Below are 13712 nucleotides of genomic sequence, written 5' to 3'. Positions count from 1 at the left end.
TTGCTGAAACACATCTGTGTGTGTGTGTGTTTTTAAAATATTTATTTATTCATGCATAGAAGAACTGGGATGTAGGCCAGAGTTGCAAGGGGTGAGAGGATTCACCAGAGGCAGAGTGGGGAGCAGAACAGGCAAATCTACTGAAATACACTGCTGAGGGGAGCAGTGGACAAGACAGGAGAGGTCTGCTGTACCATATGTGGGTTAGCTTCCTGGCCAGAGATCCAACAAAGGCATCATAGGTGATAGTGCTGAGACTTAACCCTTATGCACCCAGGAGTTCCTCTGTGTGTTCTTAGGTTTACATCCTAAAATGTAAAGTAAGTACCATCTGATTACTAATAATAAAATAGAGATTTTCTTAGAAATTTTTAAAATATTTCTGACCTTTTTTACTGATGCCTTCTGAAAGCCCCTTGTATCATCAGCATTATTTATTTCCAGCTATTGCAATTATCTTCCTATGTCACCAATCAATGATTCACACTAGTCTTCTAAGTTTATTTATTATAACTCTGTAGTGGCCAAAACACTAGAAAGAGGTTCTGTCTGAATTCCATATTGTGAGTCTGTATACGTACTTCCCTGGTCCAGTGCTGAATGGGACAATTTCCAATTTAATCTTTCCAGGCAGAAATTGTGCCAGAATGTAGTGGCTGGACATTATAATTCTGGTATCCCTGTGGTGCCCATTTATTATGTTTTATCAAGAGATGAAATAGCTGGGACTTTAGTCAGCATTTAGAAGCCTATGCTGGTTCTCCTATCTTCTCATTTTAACCTGAGATTTAATCTTTTAAATTTCATTTACTCATCATGTGGAAGGCACTGATGATTTTTAAAACTCAATGGTGACCCCAAAAAAGTTCTAGATTTGTATATCTTGATGTCTAAGCTGTCTATTACTCATTGTTGTTTCAGACATTTGCAGTGGCTGAGAAAGTATGGATTTATTGTGCATGATCCCAGAAGCAAGTCAATCTTGTGCTTTCCTAATATTGCTTTATGTGTGTTGATGCAAAAATAAAGACACAGAAGCACATACAAATACACATAAATGTATCTTAGGTCCTATACTTGGTTTCAGATAAACCCTGAATTTGAAATATATTTTTTTCATTCCTGAAAAAAAAGTTTTCCAAATTGAATTGCAAATTTGTGTGCTATTTTTTTAATATTTTTATTAATATTCTTATGCAAACCATTTTGCAAATATAAATTTCATTTCTCAGGGATAAAAACCTCAGAATGGAATTGCTTGATCACAGTAACATAGGCATGTAGTTAACCTTGTAAGAAACTACCCAACCATTTTCTAAAGTGGTTATACCATTCTAGTCTCTGACCAGTAATGTAGGAGAGCTACACATCATTTGCAACAGTTGGCTTTGATACAGTGTCTTGTGATTTTTATTTATGTTTCTCAAATAACAATGCTTGCTAAAATTTTATACCAGAACCTATTGTTCAGAAAACCCTTGCACCTCTGTGTCTCTGTTATACTTATTATGTTTGATTAGAAATATTTGGGATCCAATGCATCTTTTAACATATGGTTGCTAGAAGTCTTTGGTGTAGACAGTCAAGACAAATGAATAAAGTTATATCCATTTGTCACTTATTTTAAGTGCCATTAGGCACTTATTTCCACATCCAGTTCACAAGTCATATATGGTTCAGAACTCATGTTTCATTAATGTTTAAATTTAGTATTCTTATTGTTTCAAGTCCTTTTCAAAAGAAGGTGAGGTATGCATATTTTTATGCTTGCTAAACCTCAAGGAAGTTCACCAAAAAATTAAAAACAAGAGAGCTAGATATTTATAACTAGAGGGAAGAACACAGAGAAGGACTAAAATACATTGTGTTGATGAATTTCCAGAAATACTGAATCTCAAACCATATGTATGACTGGGAGGGAGAAAGGTAAATATACTTTGCTTGTTAATGGGAAGATTGGCAAAGCCATATGACCAAGGGTATGGATATAGCAATAAGAGAGATAAAGAGTTATACATTGTCTATCTTTGCAGAAAGGTATTTCTCTTTCTCACCCACAGACCACCAGTTTAGAAAATAGTGGCTGGTATATACTACAAATTCAACAGTACTTCTTGAATTAAAAAGTGATTGCATTAATTTTGCTGACACAAAGCCAATTATAATAAATGAATGTGATTATTCTTGTCCTCAATAGATATCACAAGCAACGGGAGGAAATAAGTTTATAGGTCACATAAGGGAGACTCTTTCTAGTTACTTGTAGTTTCCAGGATCTAGCACAGTGTCTGGAGTATGAGGAATATGAGGATTAATCAAAATATGAATGGATGAATGAAATAATAATGGAATGAACAAAGATAGTGCTACATGTTTACTGATAATGGAAATTCCAAGTCTTCACATTAGTTATTTAAAAAATATCATCATTTCTAGTTTTAAAAAGTCAAGCTCACATAGGTAAGAATTGTGGAGGCAGGATTTTAAAACACACTTTCTAGACCTGAGGCCATTACTCTTTTCTTTTAATAGCACATTTATGGTATTTGCAAAGGTGCAGAGATATGATTACTTAGAGAAGTGTATGGATTAAAACCAATAATAGAAAAAGTGAAGACAAGTGTATCAATTGGTTTTTGCTTCCATAACAAAAAACTTCAAATTGGGTGATTTATTTTTCTATACAAGAACTGGTGTACAGGCCAGAGATGTGGGGGGTGAGAGAATTCACCAGAGATAGATTGGGGAACAGAACAGGCAGACTGGCTGAAATACACTGCTGAGGGGAGCAGCGGGCGAGACAGGAGAGGTCTGCTTTGCCATGTGGGTTTCTCCCTGGCTGGCCTGGGATCGAACTCGTGCCACAGAGGCTATCGATTGCTTCATAGGGTAGTGCTTAACCCCTTGCACCACCAGGGAGGCCCCAGATTGGGTGTTTTAAACAAAATAAATGTATTTTCTCACAGTCCTGGAAGCTAGAAATCAAGAGCAAGGTGTGATGGCAGGTGCTGTTTCTAGTGAGAGCTCTTCAGAGCTTGCAGATGTTGCTTTCTCACTGCACTCTCATATGGCTCTTGTTCTGTGTGAACCTGGAGACTTTCAGAAAAAGAGGTGGAGGGCCTCCCCAGTGGCGCAGCAGTTGAGCGCTGGGTTGCGAAACTGCCCACAGCCTCTGCAGCACTAGTTCGATCCCCGGCTGCTCCCCGGCCACCGAAGGAGGGTCCCACATAATGCACAGACCTCTCCTGCCGCCCGCTGCTCCCCTCAGCAGTGTGCTTCGGTCCCTCTGCCTGCTCTGCTCCCCGCTCTGGCTCTGGTGAATTCTTTCACCCTCCCGTGTTTCTGACTGTTCCCAGTGCATGTATAAATAAATAAATAAATATATCTTAAAAAAAAAAAAAGAAAAAGAGGCGGAGAGAACTCTGCTCTTTCTTCCTCCTCTAATGAGGACACCAATTCTTTGGGTTTAGGTGCTCCACTTTAGAACCTCATTTAACCGTATCTCCCTAAAGACCTTATCTCTAACTATCATCTCTAACAGTGGGGCTGTTAGAGCATCAATATATGTCTTTTTGAGGGACACAGTTCAGCCCATAGCAACCACAAGCATGACTGATGGATTTTTATCACAAGAATTTTTAAGAATTTGAGGTGGATCTTTTGAACTAGATGTTTTATTTAGTGAAATGCTCAGTGTATAGTCACTGAGAATATATTCTGAATTCATTTTCCATAGCCTAACAAAATGACCATCCAATACACTATCCTTAAGCTGAGTTTTGAATGAATCTCATGTCTTTTTATTCTTTGTTAGTATATGAAAGGTACTTAAAGCTTAGAGAGTGATTTATGTGACTTACTAAAAAAGTTTTGTGTAGGGTAAGGAAAAATGTCAGGCTTTTCTGCCCTCCCACCATCAGGATAGATGATGGATCCTTGCGGTCCTGAATGCATGCCTGATGGCGGGCACCTGGAGTGGGGTGTGGGCATATGTTGATGGGATTCACCTGGGCTGAGACTGGGCTTTTAATGGTGGCATCACAGGGACGCCAGTAGAAGCTGAGAATAACAGAAGCCGAAGGAGAAGCCGAGAGAGAGAGAAGGCCAGAGAGCCCAGATAGAGTGAAGACTTTCTGGGGGCTGGGAACCCTGCCAGCCTCCTGGCCCCCCAGTACCCCTGCCTGCTATGTACCTGGCAATCCCAATAAAACCCTGCAAAACCACTGAGGACTCTTACTCCTCCTTCACCCGGTCTGCTGGATATTAGAAAACCTGCTCAGTACCCAGTCCAGCCCATATATTTTGTCTTTTTCCTTTTACAGGCCCAACAGCTGACTGAGCTGGAGCAGAAATTAGCTGCAGCCAAAAATGAGCTGGAGAAGGCAGCTCTTGATAAGGTATGTTTGCATCTGTGAACCATCACTAGTGTGGTTTTAGCACATAAAGCAAGGGTATGTTCATCTCTTCCCTTGATTTATTAAGGCATTTCCAGACACCATGCAAGTAATATGGTTATAGCGTTCATAAGTGCTTTGATAGTCCCTTTGGAGACCAATTCTTTTTTTGTTGTTATTTTTGCTGTTACAGTAAATTGACTGAAGGTTCAGGCTCTGTGAGCTCTTGGCTTCATTTTTTACCTTATTGGTACATTGCACTATAAACTTGTGAATAAACAGGCTTAAATCACCAACAAAAATACTATTATTAACTCTGGATGAATGAGCTATGTGTATATTACAAATGCATATATACATGTATAATGTATTTATAAAACTATATACATATATAGCAAATATATAATCAAAAATATTTTAATATTTAATATAGATTGGTATTTATCGTATTTGCCATTTTTGTTCTGTTTATGTTCCTATATATTTCAAAGTAAGTTTTTTAATAAAGAAAGTGTTTTGTCTCCTGTTAGTTTTTCTGTATTTGTGATAGCTTTAGCTATATCATATAGAAAAATAAATAAGATGATAGCTTTCCTTGACTTCTTTTGCAGTATGACACTATATATTAGTATATGTTTAACACTTTTATAAGAAAAGGTTTCCTCCTCACTACCAATTTGAACATGTGTCTTTTGATATAAAATAGAGGAAACATAAATGCAAAAATGATGCTTTTTTAAGTTCTTGCCTTTCTCCCTCTTATACTGCAATGGTTGTGAAGGACATGGTGACTTAGTCTCACATAGGCATTTTCTTGATTTGATATGACCAAAACCCCTTTGTTGATAACATAACTAAATTTTCATTCAGGGCATCCTGGAAGAGTTGCAGTAGAGGAATTAATAAGGACAGTTTATAATTCTAATGATAATCCACTCCTTATGGTTTAGATCTTTGGAGTAAATGTAACTTTGGAATGAATACCTAGATATTTAACAACTTTATTACTTTGTGATTACCTTATTTTATATTGAATTTAACCAAGTAAATATGATATTTAGTAGTTTTAGGGAAGCCTGCCTGTTATTTTATAGAGTAGGTCAAATACAGTTCACCTTAATAAAGTTACAGCTTTATGGGAATTTTTTTTAATTTATGAAAATTATTTACAGCAGTTTATTCTAAACTCTGACTATATTCAACATATGCTATACATTACTCTTTTTAAAAGGTCGGTTGGCCTCCCTGGTGATTCAGGGGCGGAAGTCTTAGCACTATCAAGCTGTCTCCAGCCACTGCAGCTTGCGTTCAATCCTCAGCCAGGGAGCTACCCACATGGCACAGCAGACCTCTCTAGTCTTGCCTGCTGCTCCCTTCAGCAGTGCATTTCAGTGAGTCTGCCTGTTCTGCTCCCTACTCTGTCTCTGGTGAATCCTCTCACACACACCCCCACCCCCGACACTTCTGGCCTATACTCCAGTTCTTGTACATATAAAAAAATAAAAATAAATATTTTTAAGAAATAAAAAGGTAAATGGTTCTTCATAGAATTGATGTAATAAGAAAAGCAGAGGTACCTAATAATTTTAAAGTTCAACAGACCACCTGTTTTTTCAGTCCTTTCTGATACATTCTCTGTAATTTGCTTTAAGTTCTAGAAAGAAATTAAATTCCCATGATCCTGAAGGAGCCCTCCTCTGACTTTTTAACATCTCTGACTGGTAGAATAGTCTTCCTTACTTTAAATCTTTTCCCTGATTTATCTACAAATCACCCATTTTGTCAGTCAATGGCTAAATAAATTTGAAATACCACATGTGCACTTGGTAAACAGCAAACACTCATCATACATGGTCTTGGGTTCCCCAGAGCTCACAATTTTGCTGAATACCAAAAATTAGAATATGATTGTATGCTGAACCAGGAGGCAATAAAAGTTGAGAAAATAAATATAGTTTAAATAATTGTGGTTTATATGGACTGGTATAGTCACATAATATTTTATTGGTGAGCTGCACTTTGATCTCAGTCTCAGATCTCAGAGTTAATATAGAATTATTCCTCTTACCCCAATTTTCTCCTCCCCAATTCTGTCACTTCCCCCACTACCACTAATATGTCTCATGTCCACATCATGTCCATAGTCTGAACTTAGGAAGAGAGGCTTAATATTGCAGTGGTTAAATAAAGGTCCCCTGATCCATTCGCCCTGGATCAAAAATGCTGCCTATTCTACTGAATCCATCAAACTCTATGCTTCAGTGTCAGGTGGAATAATAAGACATCTTACTTTCTAAGGGTGACGAGATAATTATTTGCATCAAAAAAAAAAATAAAGAACTAGAATAATTCTTGACAAACACCTAGTAAGCATAATCATTGTTATTACCAGTGATCAAAATCAAAGAGGAGGACTCTCTTGGATGATGATTTCACTCTTTCAGCTTTGGGATCTCGCCACTCCTTTTGGTACAGTGAACTATAAATCATTTCATATTACTGAAGTTTGATTTCAACCAATCTCATGTAAGATATGTGTGAGAGTCACAAACTGGACTCATAAAGTCAGGTAGAATGCTAGCTCACTTCAAAATGAATAAAAACTATAGTTTAATAAAACTGCTCTTCCCCTCACTCCATCATCTTTAGACTTTTTTAACTCTCTTCAGGTGTCTATTGTGTAAGAATGTTGAATGCGGGCTTCAAATTACTTTAAATACCTCATAAATATTATGAAAACAACATCTTTATACTCCAACTTGATACTGGCATATTTGATAAGAGGAGTCTCAGTCTAGTATCCCAATATAAACAATCATCTCAAGAATCAACCTTAGTTTTTGCAAAATTAAATTATTTAATTAAATTAATTTAATTGAAGGACAGCTTATGAACTAGAACTCTTTGTCACACTGTATCTGGCTTTTAACAGAAGCATAATAAATAGTTCTTGATTGAATAGACAAGTGAATGTCTACGTTTCTAAATTAATGAACATGCTATTATTCATCTTCATAAAAGGGATCTAGACATAGCCTGTAGCAGAAAGTCAAACTTATTTAATGACTTTCCAGGATTCAGAGAGCTTTTTTCATGTGAGAAGTAAAGTCGAGGAGAGAGTCTTTATATTCATAGCCCCTTGTGGTCTTCCCCAAGCCAACAGCTAATATTTCTTCCACATCTTTCTGAGCACTTTGTATCTTCATGTAAATGAATTAGATAGACATGAATAATATTGTGCAGATTTTATTTGTCAGGAGAGGAGAAATTATGGATACAATTGTCTTTGCAAGCTACATCTTGTTCCCACAAAAAAGCAATTATTTGAGAAAAGAATTCATACAAACACATAAAAATAGCTTTCTAAGTCCCCACAATTTTAAGGATATATAATAATTTCCTATAAGCTTTACATGTTCTAAAGCACAGGCAAGAATCAACCTTAGTTTATGCAAAATTGAATTATTTAATTAAATTAATTGAAGGACAGCTTATGAATAAGAAGAAATCTTTTGTCACCCTTTTGTCATTCTTTTCATATGGAAAATACAGAATAAAATGAGAAATAGCTCATTAATTTCCCATGTAAATTAGTACCAGCCCATAACATCTACAGGGTTTACTTCAAAAATATTTGTTGAGCTAGAAAGTGGTGACATTGCAGAAAAGGCAGCAGCCCTCAAAGGAATTACGTTCTAATAAAAAAATAGATAAATAGTATAGATATGAACAATAAGATAATTGGCAATGTAAGTGTCAAAAAAGAGATAAAAATAGAATATGTGATAGAGGCTTTAAAAGAGAGAGAAAGAATTATCTGGGACTAAGTTTTCAAGAAGATAAGATGTTAGCAGAGACATAAACTATAAATGAAATTTTCCTATGTGCATATTTGGGAAAAAAATAACAGCTCTTCTGGCAGAGGACACAGCAAATTATAAAGGCTCGAAGATGAGAATGAACTTGGAATATTTGATGGGCTAATATAAAGGGCATTGTGACAAATGATCTTATTAAGGAGTTTGCATTTTAGTATCACATGTGAAAGCAAGTGAAAGAAGTGCCTTGTTTTGGGGAGTAGAGGCAAAAATAAGACTGACTTACTTTACAAGGGACAGCTTGTAAGATCTAGAGAAAATAGACTTTATATGGCTTACAACAAATTTCATTAGGTGATATCTTGTTCCAGACTACTTCCAAGCAGTATCTATTTTCAAAGTAGACTACAGTTAGGATTTTAAATGAAAAAGTAATGATTTGTAGTATAAAATCATTATCTGCATCCTGTTCAAGGAAATGGGTCAAACAAACAGAGGAGCAATGTCACAAACAGACACCATTGTTAAGGAGCTTGGCAGGGAACCAACCAGTTTAGGGTGGGTTTGCTCACAGCCATCTGTGATCCATAACAGGAAAATTTACAACATAGTCGAAGAATGGAGCTAGAATTTAAGGTAGGAGGCTAAGTCTCAGGTTTGTGGCCCAAAAATGAAATGAAATGAGAAAGCAAGATATTAAGAATATGTTGAAACATAAGCAAAGATACCTTACTTCTATGGCTGAGAAAGAAAAGTTGTATGTTGGATTTTTATGATTCTGTTATATGAGATATAGAAGATGAGATGATTGCACCAAAGTTCAGAAAATTGAAAATAAAGCATATATGCACATCTCCATTAATTGTTTCATTGGAGAATGTGTCTTTCATAAAGCAGTATTTACTGAAAGTTAATGTTTGAAACTATTGATGGTGTTTATTATTTCCAGCATCCAAGTCTACTCATTACTCAGACATTTATTTATTATAGCAACATATAGCTTAAGCCTATTATATATCCAACATTAATGTATGTGCATGCACACACATGGGTATATGTTAAGAGGAGCCAAGATATGAACATAGTTAATAGAATAGTCATCACTACTTCCTGCGTGACGTGAACATTTAAAGTCTATATTTCAAAATCACATTAGCTTTGAGTACTGGTACCTGGAGATATTTTATTAGTTCTCAGCTTTATATCATATTTTTTTCCTTATTGACATTTAAAAATATATTTAGCTTTGAGGAAAGCATATTTAGAATAGAAGTTAGAGATGGATATCTATGTTGGGACAGTCTGACTTATGATTTATTTTTTTTTTAAGATTTATTTATTTATTTATACAAGCACTGGGTACAGTCAGAAGTGTGGGAGGGTGAGAGAACTCACCAGAGCCAGAGCAGAGAGAAGAGCAGGCAGAAGGACGGAAGTACACTGCTGAGGAGAGCAGCAGGCACCATGTGGGACCCTCCTCCGGTGGCCGGGGAGCAGCCGGGGATCAAACCGGCGCTGCAGAGGCTGCGGGCAGCCTTGCAACCCAGCGCTCAACCGCTGCGCCACTGGGGAGGCCCTGACTAAGGATTTAAACCAGAAAAAAAAAACCATCTGTAAACCTTGAAATTCTTTTTTCTTCATTGAAAAATTGTAATTATAATACCTTTTTCCCTCATGCTTGAAAACATAGTTATTACCTGCTTGCAAAAGTTTTTGACTATTGTGATATTGTATGCTCATATAAGAAAATGTTAATATTATCTTTTATAATCATATTTGATTAACACCTACCGCTTAACAAGTCCCAGGTGAAATAAGAATTTTATCAGAAACAAAATGGTGTTAGAGGTAATACAAGCTAACCTGAGACACACAGGAACCTACAGTGTTAGGGGAATCACTTGAACTAAAGGAGCTTGACGCTAATAGAAAAATGGCAGGCTTCCCAAAAGGACAATTTCTATTCAGAGTGACCCAATCTAGAATGAATTTCCTTGTCAGCAAACTCATGATTGAAATCATGTCAATTCAAAGAGAAAAAGTAAGATATGTCTCTGATTTTCAGTTCAAAATATATCATAAAACATTTGCTCCAAAAAACAAACCTGCAGGTGTATTAAATAGCATATGATAATAGAATTTATAAATCAGACCTTTATGTTGGAGAATGACATGTATCTGCATAGGGAATGAGTGTCAGCTAGGAGGAGGAAGAATTCAATTAGATAAATGATGACCAAATTCACATGTAAAAATTGTGAACTTTTTTTTTGTAGGAGTCACAGATGAAAGCAATGAAAGAGATGATACATCTCTGCCTGTCAACTGTTCTCCATAATCCACCTTCTCCTTATAGTTTAAGCAAGCTAAGTTCAACTCACGTAGGAGATCCATACAGGGAAATGGACTCTGCAATTCAAGAAGCAAACACACGTGAGCCGGTATGTTTTATTTGTGCTTTGGAAAGTCATGTAATGTACTTTCTTTTTATTTCATGTAATATGATCATCAGAGTGGATGGAGAGAGGATATTAAATTCATCAAAAATTAGCAAGTAAATGGAAGAGAGTGACCAAGTTTGTAAAGTCGCCATCATCATTTGGAAAATGTTGAAGACAGCTTTTCTTTAGTAATTGTGAAATAATAGTAATGATAATAATAATATGAATAACACTTATAGAATGTTAAAAGAAAATTTCTGATACTATATCACAGTATATACCAGAAGTTTGATATGAAGCATAGTGTATAACTAATATCCTTACAATATTGTATGCTTTTTTTTATTATTAAGTCTGTTGTTCTCTACACAACATACACGTTAGAGTCACTTAGGATATTTATTAAAAATGCTGATATTTGGATTAAATCAAAATTCTTCTGACCAGTTATCAGTAATTTTTAAAAAAAATTCCCAGGGATTTTAGCAAATCCTCCTCTAAATCTCCCCTTCCTGACTACCCCCTCCATACCTACCACCCACTTTAGACAGGGTAAAGGATTATTACAGTGATGGTTTTGTTAAAATTATCAAAACCTTCAATTTGGAGTCTCTGCATTTAAATAAACACTGAAATCTGTAATAGTTACTCATAAAAGGAGTTTCAGGAAGTATATTTGAAAGTTCTGATTCACCGCTTGCCCTAGGATCACTTGTTAAATCGATACTAGTCGTATTTCTAATGCAAATCTCCAAGGGCGGGCCCAGGGAAACCTAAGAAAAACCATACAAATAACTAATGATTTATTACAGCTGGTGCTTCCTTATTGGTTATTTTTGTGATTTCCTATATTTGGATTAAAGGGCATGTGGCAAAATTGTAATTAGGAAAATACTATTTCTTACGGATAGGATGTCAAAAGTAAAAGAAACAAAATCAATCTCCTAGTGTTCTGTTTTCATCTGTAGCTACTCAATTTATAGATTGCACAAATTTAGTCTATATAATCTCATGTTTATCTATCAAAAACCATTTTAAGGGCCTCCCTGGTGGCCTAGAGGTTAAGTCTCAGTGCTATCACTATATCACTGCTGTGTTCAATCCCTGGTCAGGGAGGTGACCCAAAAGGCACAGCAGACCTCTCCTCTCTCTCCCGCTGCTCCCCTCAACATAGTTCAGTAAATCTGCCTGTTCTGCTCCCTACTCTGCCTCTGGTGAATCTTCTCACCACCATTTTTCACCTCTGACCTGCACCCCAGTTCTTCTACACAAAAATAAATAAAACCTTTTAAAATTTCATTTTAAAATATGCATTTCTATTTAAACATATTATTCACTTTGATTTGGTTACATACCGAAGGATTTTGAAAAATTTATGCCAATATTCTCCTTTATTTTTTCCTGATCCTTCTTTGAAAACCCTGTGTCCAACGTGTTTATTTACTTAGCCAAACTCAGGGGAAAAAATGTAAAATGTATAGGGCCTCCCCTGGTGGCACAGCAATTGAGCTCTGGGCTGCAAAGCTGCCAGCAGCCTCTGCAGCTCAGGTTCGATCCCCGGCCACCTGGTGAGGGTCCCACATGGCCGAGGGTCCCACATGACGTGCAGACCTCTCCTGCCATGCCCAGTGCTCCCCTCAGCAGTGTAATTCAGTCCTTCTGCCTGTTCTGCTCCCCACTCTGGCTCTGGTGAATTCTCTCACCCTCCTGCGCTTCTAACTGTACCCAGTGCTTGTATAAATAAATTAATCTTTAAAAAAAATGTAAAATGTATATTTTTTTATTAAGAAAAAATTCTGGGTATATTTACAGAAGCTGGTCATTTGTAGAATGTACCACTACCCACCTATGAGGAATCTCACAAGCTCACCACCTATGAGGAAGCAGCGCCCTGCCTCCTCTTAGTGTTAATATAAGAAAGGAACAAACACTCAGCTTCATTAAATCTGATGACTTGTGGCAAAGTAGCTTTGCAATTCTATGAGCACATTATGCTTGTTTCCAACTCCAAATATGTTTATCAAAGCCAGGTATTAAAAGCCGGCCTTTCATGACTGTGTGGATGAAATTACTGATTGATACGTAAGTGATTTACTATGAATAAATGTATGCCTGTCACTGAGATAAGCAATAAATATTTATTACTTCTCTTGGTTTATCACAAGATAGGAAACATTTAGAAGAGTCTGGTTTGGTGATTGCTCGTTTTTCAAAAAACAATAACAGAAAAGATAAAGTTCAGTAAATCTGAGTTGATGTACTATAGAGCATTCTATTATGTAGATTAGTATTAAATTTTTCCCTGGGGATTATGTTTTGCCCATAGTCTTTATTTTTTCAGTAGTGGTGGAAATTGCAGTTTATGTAAGACATAGGACTTAATCTCCATGCAGGCACCTCATAGATAATATTTTTAAAATATTGAATAATGTGATAATGGGGTATGAGCCATAGAACCATCATAAATGCTCAGTCATCAAATAATTTTCTCTTTATCCAAAAAGTAACTTTCCAATGAGGAGATTTAGCTGGTATGTTTTCAGCAGTCATTGTTGACGTTGGTTTGGAGAGGTATTGGATTCAGAGAGTGGGGTCTTTGGGTTATCTCTGAGAAAAGTTTCTTCAGAGCTCCCCTTTCAGTGGCATGTGGCAAGTTTCCCCATGAGGCAGACACACTTAGTTATATGCAAAATAGCAGGTCTGTTATAAAAAGGTAGGGAAGTCAAGGATGCTTGCACAGACACAAGAGGGCAGAAAGAGCTGCCCCCAAAAGGGACAGATTTGTTAGAAGAGAGGCCTGCATAGTCACAGGCAGGCAGCCTTGGGAGGAGCTGCCTCTGCTGCTTTGCAAAGAGAAAAGGTTGGCAAAGAGAAACACCTGCCCAGTCGCAGGCAGCTAGGAGAGCTGCCTTTTGCCAGTGCAGAGTATGCACTGATACACTTTTCTCTTTGGGAGATGATGTCTTTGTTATGTTTTTATTATGAGATTATGTAGTTATTTTGTTGAAATTAGTCTTCCAACAGAGAGGTGAAGACAATAAGTATGAACCAGTACATCA

General features: G+C 36.6%; 1 protein-coding gene across 1 annotated transcript in view; it reads left to right on the top strand.

Moving 5' to 3' along the window:
* LUZP2 (leucine zipper protein 2) overlaps window positions 1-13712 on the top strand; it is a 310023-nt gene that overhangs the window by 275037 nt on the left and 21274 nt on the right. Inside the window, exons 8-9 of the mRNA XM_054699333.1 lie at window positions 4323-4397; window positions 10489-10653. Of these exons, the coding sequence (XP_054555308.1) occupies window positions 4323-4397; window positions 10489-10653 (240 nt within the window). The remainder of the gene's footprint in view (window positions 1-4322; window positions 4398-10488; window positions 10654-13712) is intronic.

Source organism: Talpa occidentalis, unplaced genomic scaffold (assembly GCF_014898055.3).
Source record: "Talpa occidentalis isolate TD23 unplaced genomic scaffold, MPIMG_talOcc4v2.1 talOcc4.3, whole genome shotgun sequence".
In the NCBI taxonomy this organism is placed as follows: domain Eukaryota; kingdom Metazoa; phylum Chordata; class Mammalia; order Eulipotyphla; family Talpidae; genus Talpa; species Talpa occidentalis.
The sequence above is the reverse complement of the archived record's forward strand: the minus strand, read 5'-3'. Positions and strand labels throughout refer to the sequence as shown.